Genomic DNA, 21,007 nt, shown 5'->3' with positions numbered 1-21,007 from the left:
AATGATGACATTTGTAGTATTTTAACTTGCGTTTTTCTTGACTTTTCTAAACTTTTTTCCTCCCTATTCTTTTTGTTTGTTCTCCTTCATCTTCTCTTGTTCAAACACTCATTTTTCATTTATTAATATATTATGGATTTGTAAGTTCTTACACTATGGGTGCTCAACCCACTCAAATTCTATCTCATCCTAATTTCTATAAAAAAACAAAAAAATAAAAATAGTGTTACATTTATATATTTTCTTCATTACACCAATCATTTAATATATTAGTGTGGTGAAATTTCTCCTAAAATGATGAGTGTCCATATCAAAAAGAATAGTACATGTGAAAAATGCACCAATCATGTGTTGACGTGTGTATCTACAACATTAAAATTGTAAGTAGAAATAATATAAAACCAGTGTGCTGTGACCTCAATAAATAAAGCACTATCTATTTTCATTATATGAATACAAAAACTAAAATCACTTTCACCTTTTTAAATAGTGGTGTTGCCTCTCTATTTTGCAAGTTTTAGAGTTGACCGACGACTCACTAACTCAGTTGAGTTTAGTAAAACTGATCAGAGAATATTCTTAATTTGGGAAAACAATAATTGCACTTTTCATATAAAATATATATAATTATACATGCCACGTGTTATGTGGGTCATATATATACCATGCTCTGTTCTTGTTCTGTGAGATGATAATGGAAATTCTCTTCTTTCTTCAATCATACTAATTTTGGATTTTTCTTCTTTTATAAAAAATAAAATTACATTATTAAATATATTATGCTATCATGTACATAGTTAATTCATGAATCTACAAATTTTATAGTCTACTGATTGATTAGTAGTGATGAATATAAATTATAGTTCTTGTAAGAAATATGTCAATGCTGCGAAAGGATTTGTATATTTGTATTATAACGATATCCTAACTAATATTCCATAAAAACATATATGTGGATCAATATTATGATCCTGATTAGATTAGAAAGACTCATAAGAATCGTGTAATATAAAGTAAGAAATATTTTTGTGAATATATCATTCGATTATGTGGATTGATATTATTATTTGTCCCTGATATCGGAATATCCTTAAAGTATTTGGATGAGGCTTCCAAGGACCTGCAAGACAGAAAACAATTAGACAGAAGGTCGGAGACCGGCAAACCCTCTCTAATGTCTAGGTCAGTATGCGAATGCAGTGCATAGAGAATGTAATAGTGTTTTAATATTTAGAGTTGTGTACATTTCTTCTTAAGCTTGGCTCATATTTATAGATATTTATAGATATTTGAGTTTGTGCTTGGACACACGTGTCATCACTAGATTGGTCCGGAATCTAAATTCACTAGGTGACTTTAGCGTGTCTTTAAGATCCAAGGCCATTTCTTCTTGTTGCTTCAGTAAAAAGCCTTTGGGATCCTGAGGTGGTCGACCAAAAGTATGGGCTAACGGGTCCATACGAACCTTCCGGGGCCCATTCTATATTTTATACTATATCAATCACATTATCCATATGGTGAAGAAAAGGGAACCGCTGAATCATAATAATCGGTTGTGCAAAAGACAGAAGGTACGTGACAGATTGCATTGTCTGATACCATAACAGCGTGAAGCCCAATAAAGCGATAACACCTGGCTATATGACAGGATCCACCACCGATGTTATTATAATCTGAAGGTTCTAGAGCCAACTGAAGGCTCACATATATCCACTGAGTCATTAGGACACATTTTTAGGATTACGACAGTTACTCCTGACAGTCCCTATAAATAAATAAGATGTATATTCCACATTTTAAACACTACAGTTACCAGTATTTCTATAGTCTTCAACCTCTCATCAACTTTTGTTAACTTAAGCATCGAAGTAAGTTCGCCAGATATTGAACACTCTCTGATCAACTATTAAACATATTGCAAGACATCGTTTCATAAAGACGGTGAATCAACATAAAAACGTACAATCAAATTATTTAACATTAGACTATATTAGCTTACATATTCTATAGGGACTTCAATGACAGAAAAAAAAAATTAAACTAAATTCAGAAAGTGCCATAAAAATGAATTTCTTATTGTTGAGCTCGCCTTATATATATATAATAATTGTAATTATGTACGGGACGTTTGGTATTCTATTGGGATAGAGATAGGGATAAAGGTTGGGATAGGGATAAAGATAAATGGTTGGGATAAGGATAAAAATATGATAGTCGAGAATTATTATTCAATTTTTGGTATGTGGGATAGGGATGGGGATAAAATAATACGTTTTACTATTTTAACCTTATTTAAACTACGTAACATTAATTTGAGGGATAAGATGGACTTTTCCATCCTATTAAAATCGCAGGAGCTTATCCCGCCTCCTTATACCACCCCCCTCCTGGGTATAGGATTTGAGGGATAAGAGGCTTATCCCTCATCCGTCTCACTCTTCTATCTCCCAAACAAACACGGGATAACTTATCTCGTATTTTTTATCCCTATCTCACCTCCTATATCCCTTCTAACAAACACCCCGGTAAGGTATATATATGTCCTTACTTCAGTTTAATATAAATTTAGAAAGCCACATATTCTGGGATCAAATTAATCAATTAATATCAGTGTATGATAATCAAAAGGGTAAACTAAACCCTTTGAAACTATATATATATATATAGGATAATGACTTTGCTCAATAATATATAGTTAGTCATTCGTAAACTTGAGTGCTGGAAGTGGATCATTTGACCCCAAAATTAGTAAAATAAAACAATAGTATATCGGAACTAGTTATATCATGTAATAACAATCTTCTATAATATCGCATATATAACTGTCCTTATATATCTCTACAACACTACATGTCACTACCATTGTCCAGATAATATATATATACTTCTGATAATATATTATATATAGTTATGCTTCGCAAGCTATCAAATTCTTTTAACCATCTCATATAGCTGACAGCTAGACTTATTCACGGGTTCAAATGCTTAAAGTGTGTAATATGTTAGATTTATAAGAAAATATTGTTAGAAATTATAATAAATTTTTTTTTTATCTTAATTATAAGTTTGAGCTTTTAGTTTAGAGATTCTTTCATATTCCGAAGATTTAAGTTAGTTTTATGATTGGATTGGATTGGATTGAAGAATTAATAAAGATTAGTTTAGAGATAGTAGTTAACGTAATGAAACTTATATCTATCTATTTATAGTGTTCGATTAGGTTAAGATTGTCATTTCATTAAGAATCCTTATGAATTTAGGATTCATATTCCCTTAAGGAGTCTGAATCCTGGATGAATCTTCTATCTCGTACGATTCCGAAAGTTTCTCTTGTGATTGGATTCAAAGTTGTGCATGTTGGTTGTGGACTTTGATTGGATGCGGCTAGACCTTTTGTCATTTGGGATTTGGGGTGTCGTTCCAATTATGGACCTGGCTTTAGTCATCCGCGTAATGTCAGTCTGCCTGATACTATATGTGAGTCTCTTGAATCCAACGATCAAGGGTTCAAATCTTGTCAATCTTATTTATTGTTTAATTTAAATACATGATGGGATTGGCACGTGAACATATGTGTTAGAGATTATAATAAAACTATTCCTGCACATTAATAATAAGTTTTGAGCTTTTAGATCGTAAGCACCCCTATATTTGGGAAGGACTTAGATTTTATAAAAATTCTATAATCAGTCTAGTCCAACTTGCTCTATTAATTTTCATTATTTATTTCTAAATATAAATTTTTATTTTTATTATCAAAAAAATTAGAGTGAGTTTAAGATTTGATTTCTAATTTGAGTCCGATTCAATCGGAGCCTGTCTAAAATAAAAAGGGGCTGGTTTGGACCAAATATAATTTTACAGAAGCCCGTTAGGTCTAATCTACGAACAATCTATCAACTGTCTGGACTAATTCTGATTCCAATTTGAAAGATTGCTCTCAGAAAGTAAAGATTTCCTACGAAATATTTTAATCAGTCGTTTTTAATTATCATTAATAGCTAAGAGTAATTAGTTCAACTTATAAACGATATCAACTAGTTGTACTATTTATAACGTCATGAGTAAAATTGTTCCTTACCATCAAATTTATGAGTACTTTTACATTTTATCCCTCATTTTAATTTATTGAAACTCCTAAATTAACAGCAAAAAAGGAATCGAAGTAAATAATAATCAACCAGCTGAGATTCATATCTTAAGATATTTATTTAAAAAGAAGAAGAAAACTCCTAAACAAATATAAATTCTTGTTATAGTTCATCCGTGACATCCCCTTTCTTATACTCTAGTTTGAGAAACACGTGATTTTTGAACGCTTTCTGATTTGTAAGGAAAAATATCAAAAAATGAGTATATTTACAATTGAATATTTGAATCCGATCGTTAAGAAGAAGATGCTACAGCTTTTTATATTTATTTGAACTAATTATTGTAATTTATTTATATATTATATATGGCAACTGAAATCAATTAAATCTGAAAGTATATATTATAGAGATTCTCATCCATTTGTTAATTAAGGTGTTGGTATTTGACCCATTTGTATGCGATCAGATCATTTTACAGTATTGATTCTATTTTTATGATCATGCACACAAGCTACATATATGTATATACAATTAATATTTAATACAAAGATCCAAGATTCTGAATATTCTTGTTGTTGGAATATTCGTTTTTAATATGTGTGATTATTTGTGAATTTGAGATTTAAATGTGTAATGGATACAAGTTTGAATATATTCATTCTACTTTACTTCATGAGATTTTTATAATTATATATTGTAAGTTTAAGTTTAAAATGGATAAATAACTGATATCATGGTAAATCAATTAAGTACACTTAGGTTTTCTCAACAAAAAAAAAAAAAAAAAACTTAGGTTAATAGGGGTATTTCTTTTCAATGAGGTAAGTATTAGTGCCGCATGAACCTAATTCTCTTTGATACTCTAATTCCATACCCGTCAGTACTATTCTCTTTTGCTTTGCTAACTTAAGCATCAAAGTTGGATTGTGGTCCCTGACCTTTGTTTGATCTTTTTTTTTATCTCATCTCAGATACTGGAATGATTCTAACAAACCTATCTTAGATTATCTCACATCAAATTGGTGCGGTGAACGTGGAACGAACAAACATATTCATGGCTCATCTAAACAATATTTTAATCCTTTCAACCTCGAAACCTCCCCGATAGTCTAGGACTCTCACTGATGCATGTGACAATTCGATGAGATATTTTCAAGTCACGAAGAATGTCTCAGCTCCCTCGAGCCTAAATAGAGGAAGTTCATAAGCGAAATCACCAATTAGCTCATATGCAACATAGATCTGTCAAGAGGCAATGAACACCATGAGAGATGAACACGTGATAGAGATGGAGGATGTAAGAGAAAAACGGAAAGAAGTTGGGGAAGCCATCAAACATACACAAATAAATCCATATAAATCAACACGGGGATCCAAAGTTTTAGCCTGTTTCACTCGTACGTAGACAACTGAATATTACTCCTTTGCGTTCTAGTTTAATTTAGTAATTAAAGTGACAAAACTCAATCAAATAATTCAATCCTTAGATAATATAGAATTTTAGTATGGGTAGGGAATTGGAAAATGGTCTTTGTGGGATTAATACTGTTCGCCAGAACATTTACTATTTGATACGAGCAGAAATTTTCACATGCACCTTAATGAGCAAGTGAATTTGCTCATTCATCGTTAGATATAGGCTTATTAAATTTAAGCCTCAGGATGCTTTGAATCTCCACCTTAGGATCCTATAAGCCTAGATCTAACGGTGAATGAGCAAATTCTACATGCTCATTAAGGTGCATGTGATCAAGACTGTTGATACGATATAGTTCATTTACTCTTAACCGACATATAGCTTTGTAACCTATGAAGTGGTTAGACTCAATTTTGATATTTGATGATGTTTAAATGTGATTTTGAAAAGCAAATAGTTGACCAATGTAGAGTTTCCACCCAATATATTAGAGTGGAAAAATTCGGTATAGTAGATTTAAAGTGCTCCATTACTACACCCTCCAGAAATAGGTTTAGAACAGTCACTTACTTGTTTAATATTAAATCCTCTTAAACTTGTATGCTTGATTTATTTTATATGATATCATTGTTGTTTAATTGATGCTGATGCTAATACAATGGAAAACGGTAAGTAAATAATTATATATTCATAATGAATCGGGATAAATGGGAATACAAAATATCGAACTAGGATATACAACAAGCAAACAATCTTAAATATATACGTCCATTAAATCTGCAAAATAATACTCCCTCCATTCCATTATATAGGTCATTCTAGCAAATTGTTTTTTTCCCTAAATATAAGTTATTCTAGGATTCCAATGCTTATTGCCCAATAGTGACATGAGAGAGAATTATTTTTTGTATTGGTACATATGTTTTTTAATATTCCAATGCTTATTGCCCAATAGTGACATGAGAGAGAATTTTTTTTAGTAACCAATATATTTCTTAATTTGTGTGAAATACCCTAGAATGACTTATATAATGGAATGGAGGGAATAACAGTTAGTGTCGCGGACCAAGCATTTGGCCCCTTTTCGGTTTCTTTCGGGACGTTAGACTCGATATCACAAGCAGGGGCGGAACTAGGGGGGTTGGCCGGGGCTCGAGCCCCGGCTGGCCGCCCGAGAATTGAGAAAAAAAAAGTTTAGTAACGGTGTCTCGTAATATTTTGGAGAGAATTATATTGACTCTATGTAGTATTATTTCAATATATAAAGGTAGATGAGATGGTTAAGTATGTTTGCTTTTGTTTAAGAGATCCTATGTTCGATTCCCTTCAGTCTAATTTTTTTATTTATTTTAATTTTATTTTTCAATAATTATAAAAACATGTTACCATTATTAATTTAAATGAACTCTTTATTTTTATTTTTATTTTCATAACACTTTTGAATTCATTTTTAATATGTCTTTACAAAAAAAAAATAAACATATTTAATATTCATTTTTATTATGTCATTCCATCAAAAAAAAAAGTAAACATTTTTAATTTTCTATTAGTTCAATGCTAGTTTCTAAAAAAAATGATAACATTTTTACAGTTTTAATGCTTTGGAGGCTAAAAAATTTTTGCCGAGCCCTAATGGGCTGGACTTTGAAAATTTACGGTCAATTGCACAGTTAATTTTAATTTTTTTTTTTTACGTTTTGAAATTTTTTTTTATTGATATGTTTGAGCCCTGGGTCATCCGGGGCCTGGTTCCGCCACTGATCACAAGACATATATATGGACTCAAATATGACAGATATGGAATATACTGAGTAGATTTTACTACGAGGAATGTCATAAAATATAATTAATTCTAATAGTTAATGGCTAATTAATTATAAATCAAGTTCATTTTCTTATAATAAATGTCAAATAACTATTTTAGTTAAAATACTCAAAATAATCAATTAATATATTGTATTATGAATTAACCATTAATTTAATAATCAATCAATTGTTAACACTAATTAGTAAATAATTATTTATTATAAAAAAAATATAGTCACCCATTGATTCTTTTGGTAAAAAGGACTAAAAAAATCAAATTTCTTGAAAATACGATGTGTCTGTTTGTTTTTATTTTTCGAAATTGATTTTTATCTTTCAATACTAAATAAAAGATAGAAAGTTTTTGGTAAAATTTTGAAATATCTACTTTTTATAGGAAAAAACAACTAATATCTACTGCTTATTTTAGACTAATAGGAACAACTGAAACAAGCGGATCTTTATATACGGGTTTTTTAACCCTGCTCATTTTAGATTAATTTTATCTTCTGATTAAGTCTAAATATATATAAGGACACACGGAAAAACTAAACTACCCAAAATATCCTAGAAAGAACACAAAATAGTGTTTTCTGAGATCTAAGGCCGATCAACCTTTTCTGCCTCAGACAAGAACGTTCGACCATGTCACTAGAAAATGAAGAAAAAAAGGTTTTGCACGTGTTTTTCCTGAAAATCATTTATTTATAAAGGACAAGTTTTTCATAAAATCTAATAATTCAAAAAGGACAATTTTTCTCACAAAAAATAAATAAACGACTTAATTCAGGACATTTTATACTTTTTACTACACAAACACCAAAACTTGCATGATCTCATCACATTTTGTTTATACAAAGGGAACAAAAAGAAAACTTTTTTACATACTTAAAAACGAAAATAAACAATTTTATCTACGCAAATTAACCAAAACGATAATCGAGGGGGTTTAAAGTCAGAAATACTAAAATAATGCTAATTTTCTCTTACATTCAAATATCCAAGTAGATCGGTTTTAATTTAAAAACTAAAAATGATAAAAATAAAAGAAAATTACCAATATCTGCATATTAAGGACAATCGATCTTGAACAAAAAAAAACTCTCACTAAGCTCGATTGGCTGGCTTAGTATATTGATATTAGCCCTCTTTAGTCAAAAGTGATCGATTAACCTTATTTTTTAACATGAAAATTTGATCGTTTCTTGTTTCCAAAAAAATTAAGATTATCTTCCATAAAATCAAAGCACAAACAAAATTTGCGCAACAAATGACACAATCTTTAGGCCTTTCAGTTTATTTAATTTGTATCGTGTCTTCAAAGTGTCACTCCTTAAATCTGAACAAAGCACAAATCAAGAAGTTTTTAAAATTTCAACATAATTCCACTGAATTAAGATGATATTGAAGAAAATTAAATCTATGAGTGTGTTGGATTAACTATGTAATTGATTTTTGTGGTGATTTGGGACTGATTCAAGCCGAATTAGATTGTGATTTCTTCCCTTTTCTTTCCTTTCTCTCACTTTTATCACTAGAAATGAAGAACAAGTGAGAGATATCTCTTAACTCTTCCTTAATCCTAAGAGTTTGTGCAATCAAATGTTGATTCCTCTTTTCTGAGCCAGCTGGACCTTATTTATAGTGAAAATGGTGGATTTGAACCTCAATAATTGAAAGCATGGTGAGGAATGACTTCTTTCTTATTATTAGAATCAATCGGCTTTGTTGTACACAAGGGTTGGTGATGATGTGTCATGTGTTGTTCATGTGCCACCAAGATATTTTAGAATCAACCTTGTTAGTTAAAGAAATTAAGATCAGTCGGTCTTAAGTAGAAATTTTCTTAATTTTCATTTTGTTCGTTTTTTTGGAATTTTGACTTGTCATTTCGAACGGATACTCCCTTGATCAAACCTACATGTCAAGGTTAATACACATCATGGAGATCAAAAAGATTTGTATGCACATGCCGTCCCCCACTTAGTCACTTTTGAGATATCTCGGGTTTCGATGCCTTGGACAAGCAAAATATGTTAAGCACAATTTAGCATCACGAGTGTTGTTAGAAGATTAACCATGTATAAGAAAATGATTTTTGAGGATGACAAGTTTGATGGTCATGTTCATGAGAACATATGACATCTGAACCCTTTTTTATGTTGGTTTTGCTCCGGCATGGCCGATAGAGAAGCTTCCATCATGACATGTTGCTTTTTGAGTGTGCAACAGTCTTATGATTTATGACTCATATGTATGGGGTCTCTATCATCTGTCTTAAAGAGGTGATGTGTCACTTAGAGTGAACAATCATCGTTTATTGGTTCTTCACATAGGCCATCAACTCCACCCAAGCATCTGACAATAGTTTAAGTTAAACTCTTGAAGAACACCCATGATTCTAGATGCGAGAGTAAACCCCATGCCCCACTATAGAGCTGAAGGAAGAGGCTTATATAGCCCTCTAGTCTAGAGTCGGTGCAATGGTATTTTGATAGAAAGACAACCTCTATATTTTAAGGATCAAGGTATTTATCAACCAACGCCACAAGTTTTTTACATCATAGTAGAGGGTTATTCCCAGACCTTTAGGTTGGACCTCCATATTTTAAAGGTCGGGGTATTTATCAACCAAAGCCACAACTTCTTCATATCGCAGAGGTTGTTCCCAGACTTTGGGTTGGATTGCTTAAAAGGAGTTGGCTTCGAAATAGTCATGATTTCTGTGTCGCTAAGAGTAGATATTTAATAGGGTTCCATACACCAAAAGAAAGAGAAAAAAGAAAATGGTTAAGTCATTTAGTGTTAAACAAAGAGGACTAAAACTCTCACAGAAATAAAAAGAACTCTAGAAAACATGGAAGACAATAAAGTGGGGAGGAAAGATTTAACTTCACACCTCTCCATTTTACAGGCTTTTAAGCCTAGGAAACCAGATTGACGGATTTAACATCATCATTATATAAGCGTGACGCTCGAAAAACTTTGATTAAAGGGGTTATTTAATTTAAAATAAACTCTTCACTTCCTACACCCGGGTAACGACAACACGCTAAGAAATTTCAAAATTCAAATCCTAAGAACTAAACTACACAATGCTTCAAAAAAAAAAAAAAAAAACTAAACTACACAAAGTGCAACTGCATGGGGCAATCAGCGCTATGACTCCCTCACTCCTTTCATCTCTTTCCTTAATTTTGCCCCTCCTTACAAAATCAACCTCAATTTTTGGTTTCACACTACATTTTACCTCTTATTTTGAAAATTAACAATCATTTCTCTCAACTACTCGCACAATCAACATGCAAACAAGTTTTTAACAAGTAAAGGTCAATTCTACCTCTTATTTTCAAATTGCTTTTTAATTGTTCCAAATACATTTGGATTTAACCATGTTTTAATCGAATTTAAGTTCAAAATTTAATGGAAATCATTAGATGAATGATATAATATGAATATATTATTTTGCAAGTTGCAATTAGTATGTATTTATATGCTTCTTTTTTATTGCTTATGTGTTTTCTTATAAATTTTACTAATGAGACTTGAAACAACCTTATAAGAGATGTGTATGAGTAAGCTTGGATGGTGACTTCCAGTAGATGGTCTATTTATTTTGTATAATATTAGATTATGTTATCTATAAATTGTGGAATTTTTCAAAATGATTATCTCATAAATTGTTTGATAGTTTTAAGGGTTAAGGTGCAAAAATACCCCTAACGTTTTGGGTTAGGAGTAATTTTACCCCTAACATTTAAAATGGTGCAATTTTGCCCTTAACGTTTGTAGCCAAGAGCAATTTTACCTCTAACGTTAGTAATTTGGGTCAATTTCAGACACTATTATAAAACACATATATTTTTATTCATTATTTTGTACCAATTGCATATCAATTCATTCTTAAAAAAAAGATTTCATGTTTTTTATAATTTAATAATAGAATTGGAGATTAATATTTATAAATTCAGTGAATTTTTTTGAATTTTTTTGTCTAATTCGTACAAAAGACAATATATTTTTAATTTTTTTTATTTTTTTCACATCCCAACATATGTTTATGATTTGTTACTGATAAAATGACGCACATGTGAAGTGTAGATGATAAGATTCATGACCGAGAAGACAGTTTGATGAATTATTTCTGAAATTGATCCAATTTATCAACGTTAGGGGTAAAATTGCTCTTGGCTTCAAACGTTAGGGGTAAAATTGCATCATTTTAGACGTTAGGGGTAAAATTGCTCCTGGCCCAAAACGTTAGGGGTATTTTTACACCTTAACCCTAGTTTTAATATAGATTCACTTAGTGATGATTTTCATGGCTTCAAAGAGCGACGGTCTCCTTTTTAATACATTATTAGTAATATAATATATTTTGTTTTCTTTATTAGATGTGAAAAAGAAAAATTAAAATTTTGACTCCATGACTATATCATGCGTTCGCCTATGAAAACCTTCATCAATAATCAATTTCTACAAAGACTACCATAATATTCATCAAGTTGAGAAACAATTAATTTTAACCTTAACATTCATCAATATGCTAAAGTTTCTATCCTAATATTTACGGTAAAGTCTAAAAAGAACTCCGTACCTTCACGTTTTGTCAAATTGGTATTTGTAAAAAAAAAAATTATTCAAATGAAGACTAAGGTTTTCGTTTTACTAAAAACGATGACCGTTTAGTTTGACACTATAAAAATAACCGTTAACGACCGTAAAATTGAAAATTCAAAGAATTAAAGTTGTTTAATACCACATTTACTGTGAAATCAAATTTTATATTTTCCAAAATTATTATTTTCAGAGCTTTATCTCTTTAAACATTCACTTATTTAGAATTTTTCAATTTTAAAGTTGCGCACAATGCGCCTGAAAAATCCTCACCCCATCTGGATGTGATTCGAACTCATGACCTCCCTACTCATAGGTATACTCTCAACCACTAGGCTAAAAGCTTCACCATAATTCTTAATACTTAATAGTACTAAGTTATTGATATACATAACATAAGCTATTATATAATTAAAATTATACATAATATAAATAATTTATACTTATATATGAAGTACGATTTTTCGGAGATGACAATACGGAGATCCTTAGGATGTGTTTGGTACGCTGTAATGCAATGTAATGTAATCAAGATTGTAATGTAATCAATGTTGTAATGTAATGGAATGGAATAACCATTACATTACCATGTTTGGTTAGTAAAATTTTACAATTGATGTAATGTAATTACCATTATATTATCATTAGGGGTGTGCATCGGTGCAAAACCGAACCGAGCCGAAAAAACTGAATACCAAAATGATCAAAATAATTCATACCGACACCGAACCGAGTAATAGGTAAAACCGAATTAAAACCGAATCGAAATATGCGGTTCGGTTCGGTTTAAACCGAACAAACCGAATTAAGTTAAAAATAACAAATAACAAATAAAAATCACTATATAAATGTAAAATATGTGTAATTCGGTGCGGTTCGTTTTTTTACATTTTCTGTCAAACCTAAACGAACCGAATCGAATACCGAAATAAACTTAAAATTAAAATCGATGTCGAACTGAATTGTTAAAAAAACCGAACCGAAAAACTGAATTCACTCAGTTCGGTATGCGGTTTAAACCGAACCGATGCACACCCCTAATTATCATGTTTGTTTTGCTATGTATAATCATAAATTTCTATTTACTCTTATAAATATATATAACAATAGTAATAATAAAAAATTAATAATAATGTGATGTAAAAAATGGAGGAAATGAAAATGTTAGATTGAAGGAATTAGGAATACATATTGGAATGTAATGAGAATTCCTATTGATTTTTTTGGTAATCCTCATTACAGAACTTATTGAAGAAAATTAAAGTCATGAAATTCCCATTACATTCCAATAAAACTATAGAGTGCATCCAAACATAGTAATGGGCTTTTGATGTAACGGGCATTCCATTACAAAGTCCATTACGTCTTACCAAACGTACCCTTAGAGTTCAGGAATAGTACCCCGATCTTCATCCCGTTTCAGCTTCGGAGGCAAAATATCTTCCGCCCATTTCCCCTAATATTTCGTTGATTTCCCATCCCTATCCCCGCTAATTATCACCCCCAACAGCTATATATAAGTATAATTTAAATATAAATGTATGAGTATCTGATTAAGTGATTCTCCTTCATTATCAGATCATGAGGTTTGTTCGAAAAATATTAAAAATGTAGGACCAAAAGTTGTTAGCACCATAAATTAATAATGATATTAATAATAATTGTTCGATAATTTGTTGGAAATGGGACATCAATATCTTATGCAGCTTTTTCAGGATCTTCGTTATCTCCAATAATTTTCTTCACTTCAGAATGTTTGTTGTCACACAAAGAAAAACTTGGCTTACATTTCAGACTACGAGTTGTCCATTTTTCATATGCAAAAATTACCACTCTGCCCCTGAAATGTCTCTTTCTTTTTACTGTCGAGTCATATTGTTTTATTATTTTTCTTTAAACCCTCAAACTATTACAAATATTCACATTGATGCAATATTTGCTTTTAAAAAATTTTAAATTTTAGTATATGTGTCATCTCGTACACCAAATTACTAATTTGATGTCATGTAGTCCATAATTTAATGTAATATGACATTGTAACTAAAAAATAATAATATGACATTATATTATTATTAGCTTGACATATATATAGATAACGTGGTGGGATCATAATATATAATAATTCTGAAAATATATATATATATATAACTTTGGACGTCAAAAAAGTTGTTCTTATAACTACTTCTATTAATTATGTAAACAGCAAGAAGAGTAAGCAAAAACAAAAACCGTTAAAAGATATTATCCTGCTGTGACTTGCATTGCACCATGACATAAGTAAGTGAGAGTAATTAAAAAACGACAAACAAAATATCTCACAGTTAAATAAAAAAAAATATAAGGTACCAAGATATGCTTCAAGGTTGGCTTCGCGGGTCTCAACAGAACAGAAGATAAAATACGTTTAGGAGAAATTCGAAACAGCTGCTTTTTTACAGAAAAATTAACTAATATCTGCTATCTATCGGAAACAGCAAACAGTAGCAGCAAACAGGAGAAGGTGAAACAAACGGACCCTTAAGGTTTTCAAAGAGTATCAATTTAACATCCACGCATCAATATAGAACGTGACACTTTATTCATATTACTCCATCAAGTTCTGTCAATTGTACACGAAGTAATATGAATGACCTGTCACGTTTCATAAAAAAAAAAACATAAAGACATGATGCCAACAGCTCCATAGCAGATGAGGAATAATTATATGCATGCAAAGTTGGACCGGAAACCTTGTAGAGTGAGCAGGGACGGATTCAGGGGTAGGGAGCTTTGTTAGTGAAATCCTGGATCCGTCACTGAGACTATCATTTGACAAATAGAAAAGCGGAATTCATTGAAGCACAAGCTAAAAGTTTATGTATTGTTTACCCAGGAAAGAAAAATTCTTATTCATGTTAAGATATATTGTACAATCACTAACATCCTGTATGCAAACAGAACTCATACTCTGCAATGTTTTTAACTTAAAAAAAAGAAAGTACTAAGGCAAAACCATTAGATATATGACAAGCTATGAAAGAATAAAAAAAGAAAAGAACATGAATTGAAGAAAGCTTACCTACATTTTGATTGCTACTAACTTTGTATTGATTTTGTACAAATTCATATCACTCTGATCGAACTTTCACATGGACAGTTTCCGTGTCTGTACTCCCGGACGCTCGAGCTATACACAGCATAGATGTTTCAGTATAGCAGGAAAATAAATCATTAGCTCTTCTTGGAGTTCTTTAGGTTCCGTACGGTCATAACAAGCTGTTGTCTTTCACCTTCTACCTCTGCCAACTTGAGACTAATTTCTGAATATCTCTCTTGCATTTCCTTCAGTTCGTTTTCCATCAATTCATTTTTTTCTTTGAATGATTCTAGTTCACTCAATAATTTATTGTTGTTGCAATATCCATTGCCAACCGCGCGAGTTTTCTCTTTCTCTTCTTGCTCTGATATAATCTGATCACTGCTAGAAACAGCACAGAAGAAGGGATTGAAGTTAGATAAGTTGCAACAACCACCATGTCAATGTCCTCAATGAGGTTCTGGAATAAAGGATGATAGCTAGAAAAAGACTAACTTATATAACTTTGATTTTTTCCTCAGAAAAACCATACCTGTTGAGTAATGCTTTTGCATTTCCATTTTGTTTTGGCACCTGTGCCATACTGCTCAGATTGACATCTGTGCTTCTTGTATCTTCAGCTAAACAACCATCTGATGTAATGCCATTTGAAATTGAGTCTTCATGGAACTGCACAAAGATTAATTTGATCACAAAGTGATGATAAAACGAACAATTGTATTCAGAAGCACTATAAACCCGTAAATCTACACAGGTAACTGATACAAAGTATAAAAGGGGGGGAAACAAAGAAAAGAAGAAGCAGCTTGAAAAACAGGAAAAAAATGGATGAAATTCCACCAAGCCTGTTCCTCGAGTCCTGTTTCAAGTTTAATAGATACTGCTAAATATTCGAAGTTATATAGTAATATATTGAAAAACAGGAAAAAAATGGATGAAATTCCACCAAGCCTGTTCCTCGAGTCCTGTTTCAAGTTTAATAGATACTGCTAAATATTCGAAGTTATATAGTAATATAGTGGACAATCACTCAAAACAGGCAATTCAATGGAGGCCCTTCTGTAGTAACACTGGTCATGAATACTAAAAGACATATTTTTCAGTTATGATGCGTAATTTATAAATCATTGAAACCTTTTGGCATGGGTTGTCACTGAACATTGTACTTTTCTGATTGAGCTCTTCCACTTGTTTTTCTAACTCTTCAATTTTATCTAGAAGATCCCTTTCCTTCTCCAAAAATGAATTTGCTGAGTTTTCTAGAGATGTTTCCTTTAATATTATTTGTCCCTGTCCAACAAAAGCATAGCATAGTGAGTACATGATCATAATGTTTGCTGCAAGTGCATTTTAAGAATTCAATTATACATAACTGAAAAACATCAAAGATTGTTAAAATGAACCAGAGAAACTACGAATCTAATATAAACACAAGTAGAGGACGTTATTCTTCTATGTATATTTGTTTCCAGATATGCTAACGTTCACTCTCCTTAATTTACTTGCAATTGCAGTTATGGATTTACCTCGAGCAATTTTATCTTCTCCCTCAGATTTGAAGCCTCTTTAGAACCATGAAGAACTGGAGCAGACTTGTTGTTTCTCGGAGAAGTTTTTGTGCTATCAGAAAGTGTCGTGCGTCTGTTGCTTTCTTTGAGCTTCTTCTCAATGCTGGAGATAGTATCATCCTTCTTCTTGAGGTCACCCTTCAACTGAAATACTTGCTTTCTAAGTTTTTCTTTATCCAACTCATCCTCACAAAGGGAATGTTTCAAGTCCTGACACTGAGCTTTCAGCGCATTCACCTCTGTCTGTAAGATTTCCATTGCTATCTCCTTCTCATCCTTGAGAGATGTCATTCTACTTAACTCCTCCATCAACTTCTCTGCTTCCTTCTTCACTAAAGCAAGTGCACTGACCAGTTCATTTCTTTCTACATTTCCTTTTTGCACCAGCTCTTCATTGTGCTCAAGTGATACCTTCAGCTGCTGCAATTCAGCTCTCATGTTTTCTCTCTGTTCTGTTAGTTCAGAAAGAACACTGCTTTCAATTGTATGTTTTTCAAGCTCGGATTTCAGCCGGAGGGTTTCCTCGGAGTAGGATCCAGCAAGTTCTTCATTATGCTTCTTTTGATGTTCCAGTTGCTTTGATTTGTCATCAATTTCTACCAAGAGCTGTTCTATCTGTTCCATCTTCAAATTTAATTGGTTAGTAAGGCCATTGAGTTTAGCCCCATAATCATCCCTAACTGTTCGGAGCTCTTCATTAGCTTTATGAAGCATTTGTTCTAGTTGACTTTTAAGGATTTGTAGTTCATCAGCTTCTGCTATTGCTTTCATAGCCACCTTTTCATTCACTTCAAATGTAGAGGCCATTTGGACAGAAAGCCTTTTCACTTCCTCTTGTAGCTTCTCAGCTGTATTAGCATTTTTCCATCTTGTCTTCCGTAAAGCTTCCTCTGCTTGGATGGCTTTTTTCTCCTGCTCAATCTTTGCATTAGTTACAGCTTCTAGATCAGCTTCAAATCTTTGAGCTTGTTTCTCGAGTTCATCCTCCAAGCTCTTAATATGGTTTTCAAGTTCGCCTATAATCACCAAAGAATCAGAATGTTCTGTGCACTGCTTCTTGAGATCATTTTCCAAGCTCTCAATCTGGGCTTCTAGTTCATTCATGTTGTCAAAGGAAGAGGAGCATTCATACTGCATCTTCAGCTGTTCTTGCAGTTGACTTTGCTCTAATTTATACGACATGTCATGGTTCTCCTGTTTCAATATCTCATAGTCAAGGGCAAGCTGCTCCACTTGCATCTCTAGCTCATCCTTTTCTCTCCTATACATCTCTATCTCATTGTTGAGATCAATGACTTTTTGCTCTAGCACGTATGTTTCTTTAGCGCCTCTGTGCTCCTTAACGATCTCTTCCAGTGCCTTTTGCTCTTCATCATCATCAGTCTCGCTTCTGAACATGTCAGAGGATCCTGATACTTTGGAAGAATCAAATACTTCTCTATTTTTCCGCTCCAACATTTCTTCAAGGTCTTGTACAGCTAATATAAGCTCAGCATTTGATTCCTGGGTCTTCTGCAGCTGCAATCGAAGATTAGCGTTCAGGTCCTTCTCATGATTAAGTTCTTGTCTGATTTCATCAAGAAAAATCTGTGGATCCCCACCTTCAAAGTGTGACCTGTTTTTGCTTTTTGCATCCTCTACACGTTTCTGAAAAGCTTTGAGTTTTTCACATTCTGCCTTGAATGAATCTCTCTCCCCCTTCAAGCCTGCAATTTCTCTTAAGAGATCCTGTCCCCTTTTGCTCTCTTTTACAATTTGCTTTCTGAGAGTCTGCAATTCCAACTCCGACAACTCTGCTTGTCTCGCCAAAGCCACCATTTCAGCCTTCATCTTTTCAATTTCAACATCTGAAGTGCCTTGGGACCTTTCTAATGTAAGAGTTCCCTGAGAACCATGTACCGAGTCATCAGTACTAATTCCGTGATCAGAATCAGCTGACCACTCCCATTGTGATTGCTGATGATGCCCTTCATAAACCGTTACTGAGGCATCTGCAGTTGCTTTATGAGGAGTTGAGGCATGGCTCTGAGATGATAAGAAGTTGGTTGGGTCCTGTAGGATACTATTTCTCAATCGGATTTCGCGTGGGGTATTGAGCCCAGAGCTGCTATCAGAACTTGACATTGTAATGTCAGATCCACTAGATATTCTGCGGGCACCATTTAATTCAGCATTGTGGTTAGCATCATTAAGGCGTCGAACCTGTAACAGAAGAGATTCACCACAGGGTTGCCGGAATATGAGAATCTATCTATTTATATTAAATTTCCTCAATCATGCAACCAGAGATTCAAGTACAATGTTGGAAACTTACCTCATTGGATTTGCTCCTAATTCCTTCGTCTACATCACTATTGCTTAAAAGGGTATTTAGGGTTGTATTATGGGTTTTGATGTTTGCATCCTCTGTTTCCTCCACAACTCTGCAACGCCATCAAAAAGGCCAAAACCACAGTTATAATCAATCAGAAGAACTTCAGAAAAACAAAAGGAAGCTACCGGAATAACAACGGCATTACTGTTACCTTTGGTTGGTGTTCCCTTGCAGCCTCTGAATTGAAATCTATTAAAAAGCAATAGCTGAAATTAAATTCCATAATTCAACTAAATTTGAATACTCACCATTAAATTCTGAGATTTATATCTGTGACCAGTATAAATTCTAGAGAGAGAGAGACTTGACTCACATGTAAAACCGCATTAGATTTTGAATTCTTCAGGGGAAGAGAAACAGTGGAAGCTTTTGTAGCCTCTGCGTAAGTAGCAAGATCAATTGAAACCTCCCCAATCAAATTGATTTTTGATGATCCCTAGAACAAGCCGATAAGACCCAATTACACCATGAGATGCTTAACAAGGAGTAGCAGAATTCGATTCATAATATTAATAGAAAGATTTCTTACGGTTGAGACAATGAAATGGTATAGACGCTCATTGATCTTCGCTGTTCTTGCGTCCTGAGTGAATTTCACGGTTTCATAGATTGGGGATTCCCATCGACAGCTCCCTTCTCGGATTATACCCTTCTCTAATTTAGCTGTTGGCTTTCCCACATCCCCAGGGACCACAGATATCATCAATGCATCCACGTTCAGTTGTGATACCTGTATTCAAAATCACCAAAACAAATCTCATTACTCACTGGAATTAACAACAATAGTTTCTCTTCAAAAAAGAAAATCCTTAGAAAAGAAAAAGAAAAATGAAATTATGGAAGAACTATGACCGAAACCGAATGAATAGCCATGGAATGCCCTAAGTAATGCAAGTTCTGGTTGCCTCATTAAGCAATTAAATTTTCAATTTAGAACCTAAAATCCTGAATTCTCAAATTTTCCCACATTTTCTTAACATCCAAAAAGGACCTAGGTAGGACGATGCTAAATGTCAACCTGTATATAAAAAAGTGAGAATGCAAGAGAGTACCTGAGTTGCATGGAACTGCAACTTGAACACAGACTTGATCTTGCTCTTCTCGCTCCTCCATCTCGCAGACCTGAACATTCTCACCCAAGGCGAATTCTCCTGAAAATGCAGTCATTCACCGGAGCTCCGGCAAAAAGAGTGCGGAATTCACCATCCAACCGATCGGTGCATCAAATGTGATGGAAAAAAAACATCAATCCCCAGTGTCCATCTGGAAATGCAAAGGCAAAGGCAGAGTCTACACCAGTATATGGAAATCCAAGAAATGAATGTCAAAGAAAGGACAAAAATGAGCCGACTCGACTGAGGATGCGAATCAGGAACTCGGTGAAGAAAGGAGTGAAGAAGGTAAGAAAATGATGAACTTAGCAGATCTGATGATGAGAAGAGAAGCTCCAATTTCTTTCTGTGAGTATCTGTCTCTTTGTAACAGTATATCAGCTGAGAGTGATGACACATATATTATATTAAAATTAAGAAAATATAAATATAAATAAAATGAAATTGAATTTAATAAAAGAGAAATTCCACCTTTTTTTTAATAATCAATTTTAATTATTCATAAAAGTTCTAATGTTATTATATTTAATTAAAAAGTATTATTAGTAGGTAGAGGCAGAGCTTTGCTTTGAGTCAAGGGAACAGTAAGTTTTTTTTTCTTTTTTTTTTTTGATATACATGTCATTTTACTTCTAACAGAAGTTGTCTTGTTTTTTAAATTAATTATACTCCTAATATTAATTTAAGTTCCTTTCAAAAAAAATATTAATTTAAGTTAATCCAAATACATAATGTTAGATATATTTCTTTAAAGAAAAAATTAATACATCATTTAGTCCTTGAACTTATTCAAAAAGTTTAATTGCGCCGTTAAATTTTTAAAATGTCCTAATAACTCATCAACTTTAAAATATTCTTATAGTTTCCTCAACTTTTTTAAAATGTAATCAATTAATCAGATATTGCAAAAGTAAAACGATCAAGATCGAAGTATGTTTTAATTTGC

At 32.6% G+C, this 21,007-nt stretch overlaps 1 protein-coding gene across 2 annotated transcripts; it reads right to left on the bottom strand.

The window, feature by feature from the left end:
* Positions 1-14,760: 14,760 nt before the first annotated feature.
* LOC136210766 (intracellular protein transport protein USO1-like) lies at positions 14,761-20,447 on the bottom strand. Of its 2 annotated transcripts, none has more exons than XM_066002164.1 (9): positions 20,002-20,447; positions 19,479-19,679; positions 19,263-19,385; positions 19,101-19,138; positions 18,890-18,998; positions 16,534-18,777; positions 16,142-16,297; positions 15,540-15,676; positions 14,761-15,391 (listed from the first exon to the last, which is right to left on the bottom strand). In XM_066002164.1, the coding sequence occupies exons 1-9, from the start codon at positions 20,077-20,079 to the stop codon at positions 15,142-15,144; spliced, it is 3,336 nt and encodes a 1,111-aa protein (XP_065858236.1). In that variant the 5' UTR covers positions 20,080-20,447; the 3' UTR covers positions 14,761-15,141. The 2 variants fall into 2 exon arrangements, with proteins under 2 accessions (XP_065858236.1, XP_065858237.1); XM_066002165.1 differs by having other exon boundaries at positions 14,761-15,388; positions 20,002-20,446.
* Positions 20,448-21,007: the final 560 nt, after the last annotated feature.

Source organism: Euphorbia lathyris, chromosome 1 (assembly GCF_963576675.1).
Source record: "Euphorbia lathyris chromosome 1, ddEupLath1.1, whole genome shotgun sequence".
NCBI classification, from domain to species: Eukaryota; Viridiplantae; Streptophyta; class Magnoliopsida; order Malpighiales; family Euphorbiaceae; genus Euphorbia; species Euphorbia lathyris.
The sequence above is the reverse complement of the archived record's forward strand: the minus strand, read 5'-3'. Positions and strand labels throughout refer to the sequence as shown.

Bases quoted from the DNA above. Each gene is read 5' to 3' on its own strand.
- LOC136210766 (XM_066002164.1), bottom strand. From the start codon at position 20,079: ATGTTCAGGTCTGCGAGATGGAGGAGCGAGAAGAGCAAGATCAAGTCT. The intron at 19,680-20,001 runs GTACTCTCTTGC...TTTTGAATACAG, and splicing joins TGCAGTTCCATGCAACTCAG to GTATCACAACTGAACGTGGA. The intron at 19,386-19,478 runs GTAAGAAATCTT...GGCTTGTTCTAG, and splicing joins ACCATTTCATTGTCTCAACC to GGATCATCAAAAATCAATTT.